The 23,891-nt window shown below is 41.1% G+C and overlaps 2 protein-coding genes across 3 annotated transcripts in view; one reads left to right on the top strand and one right to left on the bottom strand.

Annotated features, from left to right (window-relative positions):
• Nucleotides 1–2,135: 2,135 nt before the first annotated feature.
• tamm41 (TAM41 mitochondrial translocator assembly and maintenance homolog) lies at nucleotides 2,136–7,315 on the bottom strand. The gene is made up of 8 exons (XM_061833699.1): nucleotides 6,955–7,315; nucleotides 6,008–6,190; nucleotides 5,850–5,942; nucleotides 5,047–5,197; nucleotides 3,459–3,604; nucleotides 2,802–2,967; nucleotides 2,494–2,556; nucleotides 2,136–2,387 (listed from the first exon to the last, which is right to left on the bottom strand). Exons 1-8 carry the CDS (start codon nucleotides 7,090–7,092, stop codon nucleotides 2,296–2,298), a joined length of 1,032 nt encoding a protein of 343 aa, XP_061689683.1. The 5' UTR covers nucleotides 7,093–7,315; the 3' UTR covers nucleotides 2,136–2,295.
• A 41-nt stretch (nucleotides 7,316–7,356) lies between these two features.
• Nucleotides 7,357–23,891, top strand: part of syn2b (synapsin IIb) — an 82,588-nt gene continuing 66,053 nt past the window's right edge. Inside the window, exon 1 of one of the 2 annotated variants that reach the window (XM_061833694.1) lies at nucleotides 7,357–7,421. In XM_061833694.1, coding sequence (XP_061689678.1) covers nucleotides 7,360–7,421 — 62 coding nt within the window. In that variant the 5' untranslated portion in view covers nucleotides 7,357–7,359. Of the gene's footprint in view, nucleotides 7,422–19,068; nucleotides 19,645–23,891 lie in introns of those variants that run through there. The other variant, XM_061833693.1, reaches the window with a different exon arrangement.

Raw genomic sequence — 23,891 nt, 5'->3', positions numbered from 1 at the left:
GTTGCTAGCAGGTGGTGAAAGTGCCGCACGCTGATTGGTGGAGCCGCGAGAGAATGATATCAGCATATATTATGATAATGAGATGGACGTCACGTCCTTTGAGGCGCCACCGCTCCTACTTTCCGTTTTATGGCGCGTTCACTCAGTTGGAAAATATGATCAAAATAAATGTTTTTTTAAACGAGATTATTAAACAAGATTTGAATTGTGGTTAGCAAATATTTTTTCAGAATACTGACTTTGCCAGATGGCTGGTTGAGGTTGTCAGCAACGTTTTTCATTTTTGGACACATTTGATGTTGATAAAAGTTGGACATTCACAACTTCCCCAAAATGGTAATGCAGCATCTCCTGTGAAGCCTTTTACCCAAACATTTACAGTCAAACTCCAGCCTATCTGCTGAAGTGTTGCACGTCACGTTAAATACTCAGATTTGGAACCAACAGAAACGGCTTTTGCTTACAGGTTTGACAGTAAAGTGCAATATTTGTGGTAAAAAGTGACAACTAACGTTATAATGGTTACAAACAAAGAGATATAGTATTTTTTAAAAGTAATTAACCATCCATCCATATTCTCTACCACTTATCCTGACTAATGTCACAGGTGACCAGGCTATCCCAGCCACATTGAGCGAGGCGGCGGCTATACCCTGGACTAATAACCAGCCAATTACAGGGTAAATATAAACCATTCACACTCTCATTGACTGGTATGAGTATTCCTTTAGGAAGTCTTCAATTAAGCTAAAATGCAAGTTTTTATGTGGAAGCCAGACTATCTGGAGAAAACGTGCCACGCTACTGAAAACTTGACGAAAATTAATCTCAATAGATTGCTTGTAGAATTTTTGGGCTTAATTTATATTTAATATTAACGGTCCTCAGAGAGCAGTACTAAACTGATGAGAAAATATAATGGAACAATCAAACGTTTATTAAATATTCTGTAGTTTGGGCATTTTGAGGTATCAAAGAATTTAAAAAAAGATCAAATCAGATTGAGGGCAAGTTTATTTCCTTATCACCTTCCAGTAGCAACAAGATTCCCATTTGTAGAGTTTATGGGCCTCATTTACCAACCGTGCATTCGCACAAATTTGTGCTTAAAACGTGTATGCACATTTAACGCACAAACGTGTGATTTATGAATGTTTGTACTTATTTTTGATCATACTCTGCAAACAAATTAAGAAAAATCCTCAGACCATCTGTACACAACATCTGCCAGTATCAGCCATTATAAATACAGCAAGCATCTTCTACCTAACATACACATAGAACATTCGAAGAAAAAAATGGTTTCGCAGATAACGAAAACCACAAAGCGGCACGGTCGATCAGCTGGGAAAGCGTTGGCCTCAACAGTTCTGAGGACCCGGGTTCGATCCTGGCCCCACCTGTGTGGAATTTGTATGTTCTCCCTGTGCCTGCGTGGGTTTCCTCCGGGCACTCGTTTCCTCCCACATCCCAAAAACATGCAACATTATTACATTATATTATCTATATTGCCCCTAGGTGTGATTGTGAGTGTGGCTGTTTGTCTCTATGTGCCTTGCGATTGGCTGGCGACCAGTTTAGGGTCTACCCTGCCTCCTGCCGTTTGACAACTGGGATAGACTCCAGCACTCCATGCCACCCTCGTGAGGATAAGCAGGAAAGAAAATGGATGGATAAAACCATGAATTTAGTAATGAGTTTACTGTCCTAAATAATCAAAAGCACCATTGTCATCACTATAACCCTCATCCCGTTGAAGCGCTTGAACAGTAGTGTCACTCGCCCAACGTCAGTCGACATTAACATTTCAGAATTTTTTTCAAGGCTTCAGTATTCAGTCTAATATGTACGTAAATCTGATTTATATTTTTCTGTGATTCTACATGACCAAATGTATTAATTCATTAATTCACAGTACACACAGACCACTTAACAACAGATGTAATGCTTGCTCATTCTCTGCTGTTAAAAGTTTTTTTTTTGTATGTTTTGATTAACATGAGTCAGTTTCTGCGTTTGGCAAGCTTTTTGATGATACCAACTTTTTGAATAGAAGATAAAGTGAGAACGTTATGAAATGTCTGGATCAGCCTCCTCTTGTGATTTCAACCTCCACACATTGACTGAGATGTGTCTGTCAGGAGGTCCTTTAAAAGGGAATTAGGGTGTGCGGTTTACAGATTACAAATCAATGAATGAGCCCCAATGTGAGGAGATTGCGTGTGAATGTTCAAGTCCAGTTCATCATGCTTTAAAACAAAAGGGTGATTGACAGATTCCACAGACAAATGTGGATCAGGAGGTCTGGGAAACTGCCGTTTTCCTCCTCCAGCCCTTCCACATCTTTAGCAGTTTCTTCGAGCTATACGACACGGTCTTCCACATTCCTGTAAAGAAGAAATAGAGCAAACCAAATTGTATTAGAGTGACTACAAACAACAACAAAAACTAAAATAGCCAATGTGGAACAAAACACAAGAAAGAGATGCTTACCGGCAGTGGCGATGCCTTTAATACTCTGCGTTATACTAGATGATTTCACAATAGAGGAGATACCTGATGAACGTGTTACAAATGGCACATGGTTAGTTAACTTAGCCAGTGGTGCAATCGCTTGAGCGCCATTCAGCCTGTACAAGAAGGGGTTAACATATCCTGCTCTGGAGGGACTTGCAGTCCCCACCCCCGCCCCTGACCCCAAAAACGCCTGATTTGTTACTTTTTTTTTTTTTTTTTTTTGCTTCATCCCAAAGCCTGGTTGACACAGTTAACCCTACTCTGCATGTAGTCCGGTTCGTCACCTTGCTGCACAACTGCTCCACAGTCAGGGTCCTGGGCCATCTGCAATAGGATCTCCTCCACGTCCCTGTTTTTCCCAGGGGGATCCACCAGCTTGGTGATCCTCTGCTGCAGAATGCGAGGCAGCGCCATAAGCTGGACAAACTGGCCCTCTGGGCTTTTGTCGACCTGTATGAAATTCATTGACTTGGCATGAACCACAGCATAGTTTGATACTGAATATTTTTTATTTTTTTTTGCTGTTGCGATAGATAACGTGTGATAGACATTTGTCGTAAAATTATGACTTACCTAAAGTTTTTTCAAAGCCTTGGCATAAAATGTTATGTGAATAACATTCCGCATTTCTTGTTGTATTATTAGGACTTCTCAAAAGTAACTTTCTCTTAGCATCATGGCTTCACCTTAGTAATAATGACTTGCTCCTCCTAAAATTCCAGCTTTTGTCATAATATTTTAATGTAATTCATGTGTGATTCTTGTAATCTTCATTTTGGCCAGAGGTAAAGTCTAATGACGACCTTAGAACAGGAGCTGGAATTTATTACCACATAAGAAAGTCTCAGCACAGTACAACATGAGGCACACCATTAATTAATGGTTGCATATGCTTTTACCTAACAGCTGCTAATTTACAGTAAATATGTATATGAGCCTACCTCCAATTTTCCTTGTTGGGGCTTGTAAACTACTTGTGGGCAATCCCGTAAGATGTTGCTGTAGAGAATCCGGAAGTGCTCCATGTTGTCATTGACAATATTGGTCACCTTGGATTTATCTTCTCCAATCACCATCCTGAAATCACCTTAAGGACCACAACACGATTATTTTCCTTGATGGATCACAACTCTGAGGAGTTGAGAACCAAAAAGACAACAACAGCAGATGTTTTGTCTATTTTGTTAACGTGTATTAGGCCAGCCGCGCACCGAGCGACAGTCAAACTGTTTTGCGCCTCGATTTCATGAATGGCCAAAAGCTGGCCACTCGTTTTGCTATAATTCGAAATTTCGATTTGCAAGTTCAAAACAAAAATAACATATCCAGGCATGAAGGGAGACCAAGCTGGATGCCACCAAGCTATACCGACACAGAATATATACATTGTGTTTAACAATAATTAAAATAACAACTTACTGTCACTAAATTTCATATATACCTGTGGCTAAAAAGCAAAACGTGGAGTTTCTTTCACCGGAAAGCATGTGAACTTTCACGACAAGAAATTCCTCGCATATGCTTTGTTTCACAATAATACTGAACAAAATTTGGAATTCCACGTACTTGCGGCCAAAAAGTGGAACCTGGAGACTCTGTCGCTGAAATGCATGAGTGAAGTCAATAAATGAATGAATCTCCCCAGTTTCACCCGAAACTAGCACGGAGCTTCTTCCTTGATAATTGCGTCACGGTGTTTGTGGTTCAATTTTAAAATAATAATACAGGATAGGATACGTGGCGCCTCAAAATGTTCTTTCCTGATAAGAACACCAGGAGTCACCGTTTTTCCATTACAAGTTGGTATATGTGTGAAGCATGATTGCAGCTAAATTTTTTTACTAATGAGACTAGTTTGGGTGTAACGCACTAATGGAGTGGATGACTGACATTTAGAACAATACAGTAACCCCTCGTTTTTCCACAGTTAATTGGTACCAGACCCACCCGTGAAAAGTAAAAAACAGCAAAGTAGTTTTTTTTTTTTTTTGCTTCATAGATCCTTGTCATCTTGCTGGGGATGCCGCATTACACCCTATCAATGCGGCTTCATCCTACAGTACTGTAGTAATGTATGCTGGCGTTTTTTTTTCTTCTTCATTGGTCCATGTCGTCGCGCCGGGGATGGCACATTAGTACATAGCAATCCATCTTTTGGTTTTTTTTCTTTTTTTTTTGGGGGGGGGGTGTTCCGGAAATCCACGATGCACTGAATCCGTGGTAGGCGATCCACAAAGTAGGGAGGCATTACTGTAATGCAATGCAGCGGGTGACTGACCTAATAATCGTGCAACACATCAAACTGACAATGAAATTCCTTGTTCAAATTTGAATAACTATTTTTGTATCAATTTTATTGAGTCGCCGTTGCAGGGTCAGTTGCCAGGCAATCAGGTGTAAGTAAGATACAGACTTTTCATGTTTGTTTGTGATTGTCCAGATCAGTTGCATTTGGTTGCCTCACATACTGCGCATTGAGCCTTTCTAAAAAACTCCAACTCTATAGAGAGAATTATTGGAAACATGTACCGGCGTAAGAAAGACCAGCTATCTGCAAGAAAAGCTCCTCCTCGCTGAAACTTTCGGGCAGCATAAGGAATGAGGCCGTCACAGCGCTCTTGAGGTTAGCCACCAGAGCGGCACGTAGCTTCCCGTTGTCACCCTGCACCAGCAATTTCACCTTCAAATGCACACATGACAGCAGTCCATTTAGTTGGGAAAAAAATGCAAAAAGCACGTGATGACAAAAAAAGAAATTATAAGACTAAATGTTTCCTTTGAGTAAATTCCGAATATTCCCCCCAAAAATTTATATTTTACAAGAAGAAAGGGGTACCCTGGGAAAAAAAAGTGCCAATATTAAAAGAAAAGCGCTACAATGTGTAAATAAAATCTTAATATTTGAGAAAAAAGTTATAATTTAACAAGATTAAGGTTACAATATTGTAAGACAAAAATGTGTGTGGAAAATATTCATGTAAAAAATATATAAATATATGCATTTATACATTTATTTTTTTGTATTGTGATTCGCAACGAACTACAAGTGTAACTCAAATTAGAATAAGGTTGAAAATTTCATTTATTTCAGCACTTATACATTATACAGATTCGTTAAATTCTTTCCAGAGGGCAAATTTCTGCAATAAAAAAATATTTGTATTGTTTCTTGATTGTTTGTTGCAGAATATTCTAGTTTCTAGACATGGTGAATTTGGGGTTTTTGTTTCCTGAAAGCTGTAACCATCAAATTTACACGTTTTTAAAAATAAGTATGAAATATTTCCCTGTGTGTAGTACACAGGTAGTAAAGTGGTAACGAAGATACTTACCGGTTTGTGAAGCCGTCCTGCAGCATACATGGTTTTCCAGTGCATGAGGTCATCAATTAGACACTCAGTACTAATCACGCCATATTTGATGATCTAGCAGGAAGAAACACGTTGTTTTTCGTTTTGTTAATACTTAATTCCTGAAAATGACATCTTACCCGCCCGTCCACGGGCACCAGCGTGTTGTAGTACATAGCAGCCCCGTGGTCACTCTGTATGGAGCTGATCATGGCGGGCCCCAGTAGTTTAAGGATGGAGTAGTGTTTACGGTTCTGCAGCAAATTCATGGTGTGCCAAGTGACTGGATCATCCACCGCAAACACAAAATCGAGCATATTTTTCTGAATGCAAAAACAGAGAGAATATCACATTGGTATTGATGCAATGGGAACAAGCAAAAGTTTAGTAGTTACACTGTTTTACTGGATATGATATGGCGGCATGGTGTTGCTTGTACTTTTTACTAAATAGCCTGGCATATATACTGACACAATAATTTCTTTTTTTATGTAAAAAGTGGGCCGTATGTAAGTGCCTAATTATTTAAATTATTTTCATTGCATCATTTCCTTCTTGACCTAAATTCTTTTAACGTTCCTTTTTAATTTTGTATCTTTGCTGAACTAATTATTGGGGGAAAATCTACATTTCTTCCTTTGTTTCTACTAGCCTCATTTCTGCCTCTAACATATTTTCTGCCTTCCTTCCCCTCAGACTTTTACCCTGGTATCATTTCATTCCTTTCTTCTCTCCTTCCATCCCTCCCTCCTATGCATTCATCTTTAGATCCTTCCTTTACCAAAACATTATTTTATTCATTCACTATTTCCATCCATGACACCCGTTTTTGTTTATGCATTCATTATTATGTTGCATAAAAGCTTGTTTTCTGCCTTCTTTCTCCCCTTCCTTTGCTACATTTTGTTTATAGAGACGTTTTGGATCCTTTCGTCCTTTGTTGGAAACTACTCGTGTCTTCCTTCCTTTGGCACCTGCCCAATATGCTCTTGACTCATTGTTTGCTAAAATATAGATGCCACTTTAAAAAGTGTACGCGCACTTGGTGTACCCTGTATTAACAAGCTGTGTTGTATACAGTTGTTACCTCCATTTGACCTTGGCTGGTTCCTTGCTGTTTGAAAACGCCAGATCCATAGGCAAACGCTAAACTGATATCCTGGGGGAATTGTGATAAAATCCTTCTGTAAAGCACGCCGGTGTTGTGCAAAGCTGGTAGAGTCATGTTGTCAATACTTCGATTTGGCTCACTATCGACAACATAGGCTAATCGACGAGAGCCACCGCCATTAAATTCACTCACTTCCACAAAAGATTAAACAGGACTTCTAACTGAACAATAGAAAGAAAGAAAAAACTGACAACGCTGTGGGGTACATAATTGAACTTTTTAACGTTGAACTACGTCCATTACTGTAGTTACAATTCGCTGTCAGCGACGCATATAATATACGTCATCACTATTCGAAGTGGCCAGAGAGACTCATGGGATATGGAGTTCGAGTGCGCGAAACTGGTCTGGAAAGGGAAATCGCTGATTTCATGGCTGTCGTGGTAAGGAATAGCTTCACGTCGAACGTATTAAAATAAGAGATGACGTGCACATGCACACCGTTCAATTAAAGCTGTGTTTTACTACGCGAGGACGAACACCGGGTAGGTTCTTTGTTTAGCCGGCAGATGGCAGCTTTGAAGTGTAAATGTGATTTTATTGATTACGACAGTTGTAATTGCTTGTTTGCCAATCATGCACGCTCATCTGTGCTAGCATTTAGGCGTAGGTTTCTTTGTAAGGTTCACCGTTAAAATTAAGTGGTGACCACTACCACATTAACTAAGACCAGGAGAGAAAAGCAGTTAATTTAGAGAGTTATGCATCGAAACAATGAAAAATGAGTTAAACAAACATCTTGGTTTAGCAGGACGTAAGGTTGTACAGCTTAGAGTTACACCATGTTAACTGTTGACCTTGAGTTTTTCCAGGTGAGGTTTCCTGTTTTAAACCTTTGTGAGAAACTACTGCAGTCTTTAAAATTCTGACCAGTAATGAACAGACGGAAAAGTAGTTACTCCATGTTACATTTATTATACTAATGAAAAAGAAGAGGGATCTTAGTGGTGGGCAAGTGATGAGCACGTCTGCCTCGAAGTTTCTGAGCTTGGCAGCATGAATCCAGGTACCAGCCTTTGTGTGTGGAGTTTGCATGTGCTTATATTTGGAAGTGGCTTTTTCAGGTACTCTGACTTCATCATACATTACAAAAAAATATTTCTATAGGTTGTTTTCACTGATGTCACATTTTTTGCTGAATTACGCATACACAGCTGCGTACCGCCATTTAATCTCCCGACCTAACGCGTACCAGTGCGGAAGTCAACCGAATACTCTCCTTTACAATTTGTGTTTTTGTGTCCCACGGGCGTCTCGAGACTCAAGTACACAAGAGAGGACTTGCTAACCATCAGAGAGCTTTCTTCTGACTTTTTTCCTGACTTTTTTTCGACAACTCTCGCCAATGCGCAGAAGCTTTTTCCAGACTTACTAGTCGGCGCGCTCTTCAAAGCCTCGCGATCCGGTACACAACTCCCGGTTGCGTCAGCGGGGACATTGTCTAACACTTCAGACAAAAGACTTTGGACGTTCTACGGCTCTGTGCTTCATGGAGACTTGGCTTTGTGGACGACTGCTCGACGCTGCTATCACGCTGCCCGGTCTCAACCTCCATCGTGCTGATGTGTCGCCGAGCCATCAAGCTTAATCGATACTCTTTTCAGAAAGCCAACATTACAGTTAAGATTGTTTTTTGTTAGTCACTTGAAAGATTTGAGAATTTTGTGAAATACTGGATTTGTTTATTCTTTTGTCTTTCTGCCATTGTCATCAAATTGTAAACAAGTAATAAACATTTCGCTTTGCTTGTGGTGGACTAATATACAGGTTTTACTTTTTGAAAGAAAAATGGAGGTTACCTCGCTATTAAAAAAATAATATTCCACCATCTTTCGTTTTTTTGTGTCAGCATACAGGTAAGTGCTCCTCCTTCGTGATTTCTCACAGAGTAAAAGATCGAGACACAACACTGCACCTTTGTGTCGCAGTCCTGAGTCCCAAGATGTGTTCCATGCCAGGTAGCCTAATAGTCTGGGCTTGATTTTCTGTCAATCGCGTCTTCAATAAATGCAGTTAGAAACATAATGTCGTCCACCATGCCTTTGTATGAGCAACGGAGCTCAGGGATTGAAAATGGCAGCACGGGTGACGTCACGTGAAAACAACCCATTATTTTGGTGTGGACAAGTCCTCTGAAGCTGTCCCTAATTTACCCACCACGCTCGCTGTTACATACCTGGTGCTAACACTTAATATTAGATATTTGTTGAAGATGGGGAGAGAGTCTCCTTCTCTGGCTGCACCCATGGGCCCACTATGCAATGTGTATGTGAAAATGGGAATTTTGTAGAAATGTTTGTCTTTGTAGAGTGAATTAGTGAAGTAGTTATTAAAAAACTGATACTTTCAAACAATACATGTGCCCACTGTGCTGATGCAACTGTGGAGCTGGGCCAGGGAGGCGGAGCTCTGCTGGGGTCACTAATGTGTTACAAAGCTGCCCACCAATCACGCTTGTCTCAAATGTGTCATTTCAGGGGGGAAAAGGGTAATTGTTTCACTAGAACTGAGCAGTGTAAAGCCAGGCTTAAAACATTGCATTTATAAATAGACCATATTAATTGGGGAAACTGGTTGAAAACATCCTATGATGTTGTAAAAGCTCTGAGGTACTCGTAAGTGTTCCATTAAATGTTCACATTGAATTATTATTCAATGCTAACAGGTATGGCAGATCAGGAAGTGTCTGTAGTCCACCATTCCAATAGCCAAGGATGAGACCACGCAAACGCCGAAAAGGCCAATTTTCACCAGCGAATGAATATTGATAAGGTCACTGAGCAGTAATGACTAATGAGCTCCCTGAGTGTGGACAAGTGCTTTGGTAGTAAGTGATGAGCTGCAACAAAACACATTTCCACCTGGCATCGTATCACAGAAGTATCAAATTTGTGCTGCTTAAAGATCTAATCCAGAGCAACTGTTTCATAAAAAATATTCTCAACACAACAGTTTTGAAGTAAATTAGTCCCAAAATGCAGTTTTTTTCTGTAATCCAAATGCCTGTGATGGCTGTTTCAAACAGGCTCTGGAGAAGCTTCTTCCATGTGACATCACATCTAGACAACCCCAGTTGAGGAAATGGCTTCCTATACAGACAACCATACACACTATGAATGGGATCTAGAGGAGATAGAAAACAGTGATGAAGATGTTTTTATGGAATGCTCTTTGGAAGAGATAGGAACAGAAGTGGAGGAATTTTCTTATTCCCATGTTCGAAAAACATCCCATGCAGGTGTAATTCAACCATATATGTTTGAACCTGAGTTGACGAATGCAACACAACGACACGATTCGGCAAGACCTGACAAAGTGGATGTGGAACTTTGCACCCAAAACACGGACCGGTCGGTGCTTCAAGAAATCTACGTACACCTTGTTGACGAAATCATCTAATTCAAACACGTTTGAACGTCTGATGTTGCTTGCACACAACAGCGAGTCTGTTGTTGTACGAGCAACTGAGTAGGCGTAAAACAAAAATCGTAACCTTCGATATCGTTCTGTGTTTAAAGATCACATGTTTATAGCCCATTCTTCGCGTTATTTACATGCATTTAGCCCGTAATTTTTATAACCTGACACCTGACACTTGAGACCACACACCGCCGTAGTCAAATTTCAGGAAGACCTCAGCGTCAACAGTAGACTGACTACACAGTGTCCAAATTTCATCACCTAAACATCACATGGATACAGATATTAGCTGACATATATATCTGTATCGGTATTGTACTTACATTTAAAACGGGGTAGATACTTGTCAATACTAAACAATTGAACACATAGGTACTTACTTGCTAGCGAAGCCAAGTGAACGCTGTACCGGGTTTTCAAAGGAGTCCTCCGTGAAATGCTTGGGACATTACTGTCCACTTTGATTTGTAAGTCCAATGCGCCCGCTGTTTTCACAAACCTGGTCCATAACCTGCCTATCTGTTCATGTAAGATGACTCCATCAGCATTTGTTGCAGAACAGCCATATGCAACACATTTCCTCACCATCTTTGCTTGTTTCTTTACTATCTTGCTAAATTTTGTCTGGATTAGACATCATATTCTGAGGAGTTACGGAAATTGCCAAATCTAATTTTGAACAAAATCTCAAATCTGACTTTGATGCTAATTTATTTCATTTCTGTTGTGTTGAGAATTTTCAAAATATTTTTTAATAAAATTTTAGCTACATTTGCATCATAGACAAATGAAATACAGGTCCTCTGGATTAGATCTTTAAATTTGAGTTGATTTTGGGGGGTTGGTTTTTCTAACTATGTAGATTTCGTAGTGTTGGATTTCCAATCCACATCATTACTGTCTCATTTCACTGAGTTTGTCTAATTTTACAATTAGTTCATTGTTGTTTTATTAATTAATATTTACTTTTTCCCAATGCAGAAATACTGAGGCAGTTGTGTTTTACCCCAGCATCCATGAAAGGAAAAAAAAAATGTAAATAGCACAGTTAGTAGAAGCCGTATGTACGTACTTTTACTCCTTCTGTCTTCACTTTACTTGACTAGTATAAAGCACAAAAAAACTGGAAGTCAAGCCATGCCAGTGGTCTGCATATAATAGACCTTAGCTGATATTATACTTGAGCTTCTTTCGACAGCAAAATAGTTGACAGTCAACAGCACCTCTACCGGCGGCTTGCTGTACGCATATATTTTGCGTCAATTGCTTCAAAATGTGATAAACCAACAATGAATTCATTGACTAATCAGTTATTATACCCATCCAAAAAAGAAGCAATTGTTATGAAACATTCTGTGAAGCAATTTTCCTGATATCAGACACCCGCCTACGTGCGCTTCGAATGGAATCATGAACACAATAACTACAAGAATCCTTCCAGCGATTTTGCACCTGTTGCCATGGAGATCACCATTACTGACCGTGCCATCATGATTGAACATTAAAAGCACCGCCGTCATTAAACACACACACGTACACAGACTTGTGTGGGAGCGCAAATGCTTCACATCCCTTTGGGGAAGAAGAAAACTTCTACTTTATCTTCAGATCTCACTACTGAAGGCTTTTTGATCTCTTGCATGTCTGACCGTACATTTGCAGATCACTCTCATGTCCATGTATCTCTATGCATACGATCATGACTGCAACATTAACATGAATCTAAAAGCACATAAAAACCTCAAAACGAAAAAAAAATCCATATATAGTCACATTTATTTCATAAATATGTTGTTACAGATTATATTAATTTAGTATTGTCCTATTATTACTTTATAACAACTAAACAGCCCCCAGTCCTCAAAGAGTCAAGAGTTGCACAATGGCTTGATTTTTGAAGTATTTTACTCCTCAACTCAAGATAAATTATTCCCCAATCATTTTAATCCATGCACTCCCTTCAACATCACTGATTAAATTGCCACACCCCCACCCCTAAAAAAAGCATCGTGTTTAATCATACAAAAATTATCGGGAAGAGTTCAAAATGAACGTTTTTGTAATGGAAATGTTTCTATTTGATTCAACCTTTTGTTGTTGTGTAAAAAAAAAAAAATCCATACCCCAGTTTGGGTAATAAGGTCAGCAAAATATCAAGACTGAGCATTCATGTCTTTGTAGCATTATCTTTTTTATTATTATTATTTTTGTTTTTACAATTTCCAGTTGTGATAGTAATTTAGCAGATCTATGTAACCAGATGTTTAATTTTAATTTTATTTAACCTTTATTCAGGTAAGGCATACACAATGCTGCCAAAAGTAATCGCTCAGTTACCATGACTCATATGATCTGAAGTGAAATCCCCTTCTTAATCACCAGGGTTTAATATGACCTTGATCAAAGTTTTACAGCTATAACAACTTTAACGCCTATGAAAACTCTATCCACAAACTTCAGGAGTGTGTGTAGGGAATTCTTGACCATTCTTCCAGAAGCCCATTTATAAAGTCACGTGTTGGAGAAGAAGACCTGGTCTGCACTCAAATTCATCCCAATGGGTTTCTGTCAGGTTGTGTCAGGACACTGGGCAGGCCAGTCCAGTTCATCCTTACTAAACTCTCTCATCCATCTCATTGTGGACCATTGTGCATTTGTGCACACAGCCATCAAAGGCTCTTAACAGGCAAAACAGATGCAGCAATCATGTACATTATCCCTCACTAACTTTTTATAGGTCTCGTAATTTGGCTGTTTAGACTTCCATAGAGTGACTGTGTTACATGAACTTGGTATAAAAATGTCAATTTCATTAAAAAAACAAAAACAAACAAACTTGTTTTTGTCATAGATGTCTAGAGCGATATTTGCAGCCGTGTGTGAAGCAGCTAGGATGAGAATGAGCACCTTCAAATCCAGGACTATGGTCCTCAGTCGGAAAAGGGTGGCATGCCCTCTCCCGGGTCGGGGATGAGATCCTTCCCCAAGTGTAGGAGTTCAAGTATTTTGGGGTCTTGTTCACGAGTGAGGGAAGAATGGAGCAGGAGATCGACAGACGGATCGGTCCAGCGTCTGCAGTGATGTGGACTTTGTATCGGTCCGTTGTGGTAAAGAGGTTGCTAAGTCGAAATGCGAAATTCTCAATTTACCAGTGGATCTACGTTCCTACCCTCACCTATGGGCATGAGCTGTGAGTCATGACCGAAAGAACAAGATCCCGGATACAAGCGGCCGAAATGAGTTTCCTCCGCAGGGTTTTCTGGCTTTCCCTTAGAGATAGGGTGAGAAGCTTGGTCATCCAAGAGGGGCTCAGTGTCGAGCTGCTGCTCCTCCCACTGAGAGGAGCCAGATGAGGTGGCTGGGGCATCTGATTCGGCTGGATCCTGGACGCCTCCCTGGTGAGGTGTTCCGGGCATGTCCCACTGAAAAGAGACCCCGACGATACGGTGGAGAGACTATGTCTCTCGGCTGGCTTGGGAACGCCTCGGGATCCATACGGGAGAGCTGGAAGAAGTGTCTGGGAAAAGGGAAGTCTGGATACCCCTGCTGAAGCTACTTCCCCTGCGACCCGACCCGGGAAAGCGGTAGATAATGGCTGGATGGTTGGATATCGAGAAAAGGCACCTCTATGACAGCTACTTCTGTTTGACCCAGTTTTGTATCCACTTTGTCCATGTATGGCCCACTTTCCTATGATTGGTTACTTCCATAGAGAAGACCTACTGTTGCCCAGCACCAGAAAGGCTAGCTGGAGATTTTGCTGGTGATGTAGATAAACTTGAATTTGAATGACCTGTTTTCAGGCTTCTTGGCAGAAAAAATAGTCTGGGACTCAGCAAAGCGTGGATGATTTTAATTCATATTTCACATTTTCACAAGCACCATGGAGAAATTACATTAAATACTATAAAATGTTTGGCTAGTTGCAATACTACAAAAAGTTGGTTTGACAAAATATGTCGCCTTTAAATAAATGATGAATAGGGTGAGTTTTATTTGTTGCAGATTGTTCCCGTCATTTGGGCCAGAACATTGAAAAGATTGACCAAAAGTGCAGACTTTGGCGACAAAAAAAAGTTAGTAAAACTTCCATGACGTAGAGTAGCTGTGATGGTATGCATAGTGAGCAGAGAAGTAGGTAGGGTGGGGTCTTGCCAGTTGTAAAATAATTACAAAGCTGTCTTTAGACTTGATGAAGCTGCATGTGGCTTATTATCCAAGGTTATTTCTCCGTTTCAGGTAAGTAAAAAGTTGTACATTTGTGGTCTGGAAGCACCTCAAGACAATTCTTGGTGTTTCCCAGTGTATTTTACATCAGTACAGAAAATATTCATCCTAATAACTAAGGACTGGCTCCAGCTTTCTAATCCCCACAGTCTGAATATAGGCCATGTTTGGCTTTGGCAGCCAACCGTTGTCTTGCTTTCTTGTTTACATTATTATATAACTCATGTGTGGAAATGGGCTGCGTGTGCCATGAAACATGTAGGCCACGAGGAGCTTATAGGATGTCGTTTCATTTCACACGGCAAGCTCCGTGACTCACGGCAGCTCCCTTACGCGTCACCGAACAGCAAAGGGTGAGCGCTCTCCCCGGGCCCGGCTCGAACGTGCAAACCTGTGCTTGCGTGCTTTACTAAGTAGTGCATTTGAAATTCAAGTAGAAGAATAACAATACTCTCGTGCATCTTGTTGATTTTTTTTTTTTTTTTGCATTCTCCCTGCTTTGTCAGCTAACAATTTTATCTCTCCACGGTGCTTTTCTATTCTAAAAGCTGTCAACCCAAGTAAACTAACTGGGGCACCAGACGTCATTATCAAGGCCTGTCCAAAACCTTGAGAAGCTGTTCTTGGTATTTCTTTGGGGTGGGAGTTAAGTTAAAATCCCTGGTGTCGTGTCATAGGTTTTGTTCTATTTGTCTCGACTTATAAATGGGGTCATTTGTCTCTTCTGACAGAGGAAGTACGGCTCAAAATAAAAGAAGTTCTTTGAGGAACAGTTTTTGTAATCATTTTTTCATTTGGGGAGCAACTTTTTAATTTTGAGGAGCAATTTTTCGCACGTTACTTGTCATCGAATAGGGACACAAAGCAAAGGGTTTTGTTAAGCAAAAATATGACAATTGTTTTCAGTTCCTCTTGCATAATGTGAAATGTGGGTTGATTGGAAGGCTGCAGCTATTGAATATGGTAGTACTCATGTATCTTAATGAAAATTTGAACAATGGAGTATTTGGGTAAAATATTGTCTAAGACAAAAGAGAAAACAAGACCTTTCGCTAGTATGACTAATTGGTTTCCTTTTTACTGGATAATTAACCTTTTATATGTTAAATTCGCATTGTCTCTAAAAGATAAGGCATTGCTAGTTATTTTAAAAAGAAAGAACATTAACAGCCTTGGTGCCTCTTTGTTTAAGAACCTACCAATTTGGCATTATATTAATGGCTCATGACGTCTCAGTTTTGGAAGTTTTCAGTTTGTTCAAAACTAAAGTGAAAAAACCTTGAGAGAAAACAAATATTTAGCTCATTTAACTTTACAAACACCCTCCTGCATTTAGGTACACAATCAGTTTAGCTTTTAGTTCTCTGGCTACATTTGTTACATTTTTAAATAGCTCTGTAATGATAAAACATGTAAGACATTATTTTGCAAATATCTCAACAAACTATATTTTGTTGTTTTTCCATGCCTCTTAAATCATGAAATATAAGGCATGCCCTCGAGGTCCTTTAAGTGTGTCTGTTGTGTGCTCCATGCTGCACGTAGAGTAAAGCTGTAGACAAAGCTAAGTCTGGTCCAGCCACATTTCACGAGCCCACTAGCAGCTAATGACACAGCCATCCTACTCACTGTCATTTTCATTTAGTTTCTCTTTTTTTTTTTTTCCTTTTTCGAGGCACAAAACAGCGACGTGTGACTGCTTTGTTTGAGCTTTCTGTGGTGTGGTGGGGTTTCCCATCCTTTTGGTGAGTGCCACTGTGGAAGACAAAGATGAATCAAATCACCAAAAGAGTGCATGTTTGGTAATGCATCACATCGGTCCATATCAAAATCTACCTAGTGTCATGCGGTTTTGATGTGAAATTTTAGATCTTGGTCTGCTACAACCTGCAGAGGAGAGTCATCATTTTCACCCTAAACATCTCTGTAGCTGGCTGTCTTCATGTTCTTTGTGTTGTGCAATAGAGTAACAACATTAGCAATAGCCTCAGCGGCTCAAGGGATGACTCAAGGTCTTACTGATACTGTATTCTCTCACCCCAATTGAAAATCATCGCATTGTACTAATGGACCTTTCCGACCGGTCAATCACTCAAACAATAGTAGCCAATCAGATAATCGCATTGTCTAAACCCCTTGCTTGACATGCCCTTCTCTCCATATTGTCCCACAAGCAATGCTGATTGTCAGTAGCGTGGGCTTGGAAAAGTTAATGTTACGAAGCAAATGTTCCTCTGATGAGCTTGGGGAACGTGCTATTCTGATGAAAGATATCCGGCTAGGTTAAAAGGGGCTCGGTTGATTCATTTTCCAAAGCCTATAACACAGTTGACGAAGTGTCTACGATGGATTAAGGCTCGAGGAAGAGCGCACGTACAACTAAGTGTGGACAATATCAACACACACAAGGCTGTATGTTCCAAGGTAAGTGAAGGAGAAGTATCTTCTCGGAGTTTGATGGAATTATTATCGGTGCTTTATACATTGCAGGAGAACAACTTTCACTTTGTTCGTGTAACACTGACCTGCTGAATGAAGTGTGTCATGTTTTATGTCGAAGAGTCGGGTTAGTGATGCTAAATGCGCGATGTCATGCAAGAGAAATGTTTATTTGCCTATTTGGATCACATCAGACTTTTAAGACAGAGCACTGGGTTCGATTACGAGCCAAGTCAAATGAATACACCCACTCACTTATAAAGACCACAATGATATTACTCGTGACCTTTCCAAGTAAAAAATACTCACCCTGCCTTACATGCGCAGTACGATTCCACTATTTATTTTATCCTGTTAGATTTCAATATAAAGTTTGTGAGGTGTCAAACTTTTTTGCATCGATCGCCAACATTTTTGGTGTAACTGCGACATTGTTTCCTGGTCCGTCCAAAATTTTTATTCCCTGTATATATCCTTGCGTGAAATAGTTGAGACCTCTCTGTAGAACTCTCTTGGACAAGTCTGACACATTTGGCAAAAAACATACCCTAATATTTACTGGAATACACGGTAGAGAATCAACTTCAAACGTGTTCTGTTCAATCGCTATTTTGGAAGCTTGTGGAACATGGCTAAGGAGGCAGAGCTTAAGATCGCCATCGGAAAGGACCATTACAAATAGCTTTTAAACACATTAGACCGGCCTTAATGAGCACATGTGTAGAATTTTAGCTGTGCCCTCATACATGCTCAATACTTGCTGCCTTGTTTTGTTTACCCACAATAACAGGGGTATTTTTTGTCACACGAATTGAGTTTTATCAGTTCAAAACCATGTGTGTGTGTGTGTTTTTTTTTTTTTTTTTTATTTGGATATTTTTGAAAACAAACCAAAGCTTGGAATTCCCGAACATTTTTTTTCCAAAACCATCATTGGTTTCAGACAGCTGAAAAGGGAACTGTGGATGTTAAAGTACCCTTGATTAATTGACTAACGGAGGTGAACTGCATGAAAAGCTGCACGACAATGGCCGACAGATGGGATAAGATTCATATTGCTTCATAGAGCTCATCTGAATGGTTCCTCCATTAAAATATTGGTACTACCTCAAATTATGGTCGCCTTTTTTCATATTTCTAAGCCGAAGAGCATAGAGCCAGATCTTTTGCCTGCAGAATTTAGGAGTTGTGTGGCTCGAGTGTTCTGATATTAATAAAATCTGGCACACAGAAAGCAAGACAGAGGGAGAGATAGAGGTGTTTGTTTTCAAATGAAAAGATGAGCCATGATAAATAACTGCTGCGAGATAAGGACTTGGCATCTTCTTGATTGTTCACATGTGCTGTGGGTGCTGCAGTGATCTACAAAACACAGCTTACTATTAAAAAAAAAAAACAGTAAGCATTACTGCCATTTGTGTGGGTATGCCAGTCGTGTTTGTGCTCCAAATATGAAACAATCTGATATGTTGCAGAAGGGATGGAGGATTTCTCAAAATGTGTGTGGGGAGAGGAAACTACATTTTTTAGGGATGGATAGCATGCAAAGAAGGAAACCCCTTCCACTGGTTGCACACGGCACACAGCACTACCAGACTGCAGCACGATACACACACACAGACAGGTTTCGTGTATGATGCAGGAGGAAGAGGAGGGGCAAGCGATGGCGTGAGTGCGAGGGGAGGGGGCGCGGTAAGCTGAGCGAGCAGCATCCTTTCATTCGGCTCGCAGGAAGTCAGGAGGCGGCAGCCATAGTTTGAAGGCGGAAGAGCAGCAGCATCTCACCCACAGGGGGCGACGCCACACCTCTCTCACGCATACGCCTCACGCACATGCATTCGTGAGAAACCCAGCAGGAGGAACAACAGTGTGGAGAGCAGTTTCCTGGAGACTGGAGCAGGACTGCATCCATCGCCTCCATACATCGCTCCATATGCTCTGTCATTTTTCGCTTGACCTCGGATTGTCACCTCACCACTTCGCCGTGACCCTCTCTGGCCACCCTCACGTGTTTTTGTTCGACTACTAACCCAAAGAAGGACCAGGAATCCCCACCGCCGCCATGAACTTCCTCCGACGCCGCCTCTCCGACAGCAGCTTCATGTCCAACCTGCCCAATGGCTACATGTCGGACCTCCAGAGGCCAGACCCGCCTGCGCCCCCTCCCGCGACCGCCTCGTCCCCGTCCCAGCAAGGTCCCGCCGGTTCCCAGGCTGTTCCTCTCCAGTCTCCCACTCAAGCCCCGGCGCCGTCCCAGGCACCCATCAGCTCCCTGGCTCCTCAGGAGCGCCGCCCATCCCAACAGGCTCAACAGCAACCTCAACAGGCCCAGTCATCCACCTCGACCGCTTCCTCCTCTGGTGGTTCCTCTGGGTTCTTCAGCTCCTTCAGTTCCATCACCAACGTGGTCAAGCAGACGGCGGCATCTGCTGCTGGCTTTGTGGAGCAGTCAGCTCCCTCTCCCTCCATTTCCAAGAAGTTTAAGATCCTCCTGGTCATTGATGAACCGCAACATGAGTGGTAAGTGACCTTAGGTATGGTAGGTAGGTGTTTATGATGTGCTCTTGAAATTTGATGCAATATAACGACAAACTGACTATTTTGTAAGCCAACTGCAGCCCTTAATGATCACCACAAGATGCATATTTCTGTAATTTTTGTTGACGTTCCATTTTGCACAAGCCAGATGAGCTCCCAAAATAGAAGAGCTTTTCTCAAGGGGTTGCATGTATAGTGCTTTCACCAGCCTGTGTATTTGATCATGTGGCAGTGTCAGAGAGCTGTGTTTCATTCCTAGACAGCACATATTGGCTAACAGGTTATTATCCCTATGCTAACATCCCATTCATCACCCACTGTCATGGAAAGGTCAAGTAAGCGCTAAATAAAACATCATTCTTGATAGATGTCTTGTGTAATAATGTTTCTAACTGTCTGGTTTCTCTCTGACACTCTGGCAATCACATGTGACATTTGTGGATCGTAAAGTACTGTACACCGTGTTGTTGGGTGTTGATTATGATATTGTGTGAGAGATTGTGTTATTATTGAAAGTCTCAGGGCAAATGACTTGTTGGATGTCGAATCCTGATACTTGCTGGTATCTTGTGTTGCCAATTATCGATCTGATCAATTTTTAATGCCAGCCACTCCGAGAGCCAAAGAGTCCACCCCAGCTTGTTCAGATCGAAAGGCAAGCTAATACCATGACTGTTCATCGATGAATTGTAGAGAAAATGAAGAGATGGGAATTGAGTTGGAATGGCTTCTGTCCAAGCAATTACCACTTCTCTTGCATTAAGATGCTCTATGCATTCTTCTCGGTTCCATTCTCATGAAAGATGCAATCTCAAACAAGAGCACTTAGTAGGGCACAGACCCCCACCTTGACATAACAATAAGGCCAGATTGTGATAGATCCCCCCCCAAATGCTGAGTGGCTTGTGTAATCATGGCGTCTTGTTGTTAGAGATGCAGCGAAATAGTCTGGTAATAAGATGCCTTTAGGTTTTACACAGTCAAGCTGGTAAAGGTGAGATATTGCTGCAACTGTGTTTTTTTATCCTTAAAGCAGACAATTAAATCCGTGACACCAGGAGCCTCAGCATCCGGTGTAAGATACAGTATAATTTGTGGATTGCGACAGATGGCTTCAAAACAACATGACAGGAGAGTTGAGTGGGGTCATTATGTCTCTGTTGCAGCTATGGCGCGACAGCCAAGAGTGGAGAGACAACTCATTCCTTCAATTTTCCATCAGTGCTGCTTATACATAACACTGACCCACGTAAAAGCATATGCATCCTAATTTGAACACACAAGGCACTCTATTTTGGTTGCATGCATATCCATTGCATGTCCATTGCAATGGATGGTGCAACTGTGCACCAGGGGCAGTTTGAAGTGGTCTTGGTAATTTCGTACATCATTGCACCATCATGAATCTGCGATGCAGTGCAACATTGTCAGCGTGTGTACTGTATATCTGACTTCATTTGCTGCCAATCAAAGTGGCCCCTTTCATTCCCTTTAAATGTGGCAAAATGTCAGTCTCGCAATGATAATAATTAATTACAGCGATCCGTGCATACTCACTGCTCTTGTTTGGTGTGGTAACACACATTGTGAGTGGTTGCCGAAATTAAATACAGTTTTTCTGGTACCTTGAATGTCTACAAACATCATGTATCTTTCCCCACCCCATTTCGTTTGTATGCCCCTCATTGCTGTTCCAACCAATGAGAAATCAGGACACAATAGTTTTTCCACACTGCTAGTAAAATAAAGCCCACAGGGTATAAAACAACCTGAAAGAAATGCAGCAGGAAACAGTCTATTTGGGGGGGGGGGAAAATAAATATATATATATATATATATTATAGAAAATTGAGTGCAATGCGTTTTGGTTGCTGCATTACAGCCGTAGCAGAAGATCCAGAAATAAGCCACATTTACTTTTTACAAAGAACCCAGCAGAAGGTGTAATATGTTTGGCTTGACACAGTGATAATTAGATGACACGAGTACCATCCTTTGTTGTGACATAAAAAGCGGTGATATTATACGGCATGAAAAAATTGAATATTAGATGTCAAACTTCACAAACACCAGAACCGTCATAGAAATATGCTTATGCAGTGAAGAAAATAAGTATTTCAACGCCCCGCTATATTGCAAGTTCTCCTACTTAGAAATCATGGAGGGGTCTGAAATTTTCATCGTAGGTGCATGTCCACTGTGAGAGAGATCATCTAAAATGAAAAATCCAGAAATCACAATGTATGATTTTTTTTTTTTTTAAACGATTTATTTGGGTGATACAGCTGCAAATAAGTATTTGAACACCTGAGAAAACCAATGTTAATATTTGGTCCAGTAACCTTTGTTTGCAATTACAGAGGTCAAATGTTTCCTGAAGTTGTTCACCAGGTTTGCACACACTGCAGGAGGGATTTTAGCCCAGTCCTCCATACAGATCTTCTCTAGATCAGACATGTTTCTGGGCTGTCGCTGAGAAACACGGAGTTTCAGCTCCCTCCAAAGATTTTCTATTGGGTTTAGGTCTAGAGTTTGGTTAGCCCACGCCAGAACCTTGATATGCTTCTTACAGGGCCACTCCTTGGTTTTCCTGGCTGTGTGCTTCGGGTCATTGTCATGTTGAAAGAGCCCAGCCACGACCCATCTTCAATGCTCTGACTGAGGGAAAGAGGTTGTTCCCCAAAATCTCACAATACATGGCTGCGGTCATCCTCGCCTTGATACAGCGCAGCCGTCCTGTCCCATGTGCAGAAAAACACCCCATGGCAGCACGGATGTCGACTGGTTAGCACATCTGCCTCATGGTTTTGAAGACCTGTGTTCAAATCCATCCTCGTCTCTGTAGTGTTTGCATGTTCTCCCTTTGGTTGTGTGGCTTTTCTCCGGGCACTCCTGTTTCCTCCCACATTCCAAAACGATAGATAATAGGTTTATTGAAGACTTAATTGCTCATAGGTGGCTTTATGAGTGCGAATATTTGCCTATGTGTACCCTGCGATTAGCTGGCAACCAGTTCAGTGTGTACCCTGCCTTTGGCCCTGAGTTATCTGAGAGAGGCGCCAGTACACCTAGGTGAAAGGTGGAATACGCCTCGGATTCGTTGCCAGTTAGTCCCAGGGCAGATAGAGACAAATAACCATTCGCACTCACACTGTTGATGCGAGGCAACTGAACCCCACACATGACAAGGAAAAAGTTTACTTACTGCTGCATGAGAATACTATCTCCACCGACAATCACGAGTCTCCTTCAAACCAGATGTCTTTCGTAGTGCCAAGATTGATCAGATGCAGCAGTGTGCCACCGGGCATCCTCGTGGACACAGCGACTTAACGGCGGGGAAAAAAATTATGCGAATCATCAATTAGATGAAGTCGACATAACTATCATAACCGTAACTTCAATTACCAAATTTCTGGAATCGTTCAACCCTGACTCTGTACCCCTCTATTGTTACAGCATCTTGAAAGGCACATTTTGAACTACTGTAAGTACTAAATAGAGCGCATGTCTCTGCGACTGCAAACTGAAACTGTCAGTGTTAAAGTGTTAAAAATGTCAGTGTTAAAAATGTGGTTTCAAACCATATTACAGTGGCTGTGTGTTTTATGCAAGGAGGTTAAATACACAGCGCTGGCTTGAATGTGAATGTGAATGGAAGCTCTGCAGTATGTTAATCCTGCGTCTCTCGCTGTGAGTGTTTTGCTGGCATACGATTGGATGGCGGCCACCCATGATGTGGTGACGACTGAACGTGAGAAGCCTGCAGCCATAAAATCATCACATTTGAATGCATGGCCAAACGGAATCCATTTCTCCTTTAATGCAATCTTAGAGGCGTGCATTTGATTTAAACAAATACACAAGTATTGATTTAGATTGTAAAATGCAATTTACATTTTAATACAGGCCACTACAGCTGAGGGGATGTGTTTTAAAGCATTTGTGCTTGATGAAATAATACAGTGAAAACCTGTTATCCCAAAGGACTGGAGAGGAATTTTAATTGGAAACATAATCTATTGAAATAGATACAGTAATGTCAGGAAATTACAATTTAGATTGAGAAGGCTCCAAATGATTATAATTGGAATCACTTTCCTAACATTCTTTTTTGCATATGAGACAGTTCACTAAATGTTGATTTTCCATCCATTTTCTTAGCTGCTTTTCCTCACAAGGGTCACGGGGAGTGCTGGAGGCTATCCCAGCTGTTAACATGCAGGAGG

Source organism: Syngnathoides biaculeatus, chromosome 10, assembly GCF_019802595.1.
Source record: "Syngnathoides biaculeatus isolate LvHL_M chromosome 10, ASM1980259v1, whole genome shotgun sequence".
NCBI classification, from domain to species: domain Eukaryota; kingdom Metazoa; phylum Chordata; class Actinopteri; order Syngnathiformes; family Syngnathidae; genus Syngnathoides; species Syngnathoides biaculeatus.
The sequence above is the reverse complement of the archived record's forward strand: the minus strand, read 5'-3'. Positions and strand labels throughout refer to the sequence as shown.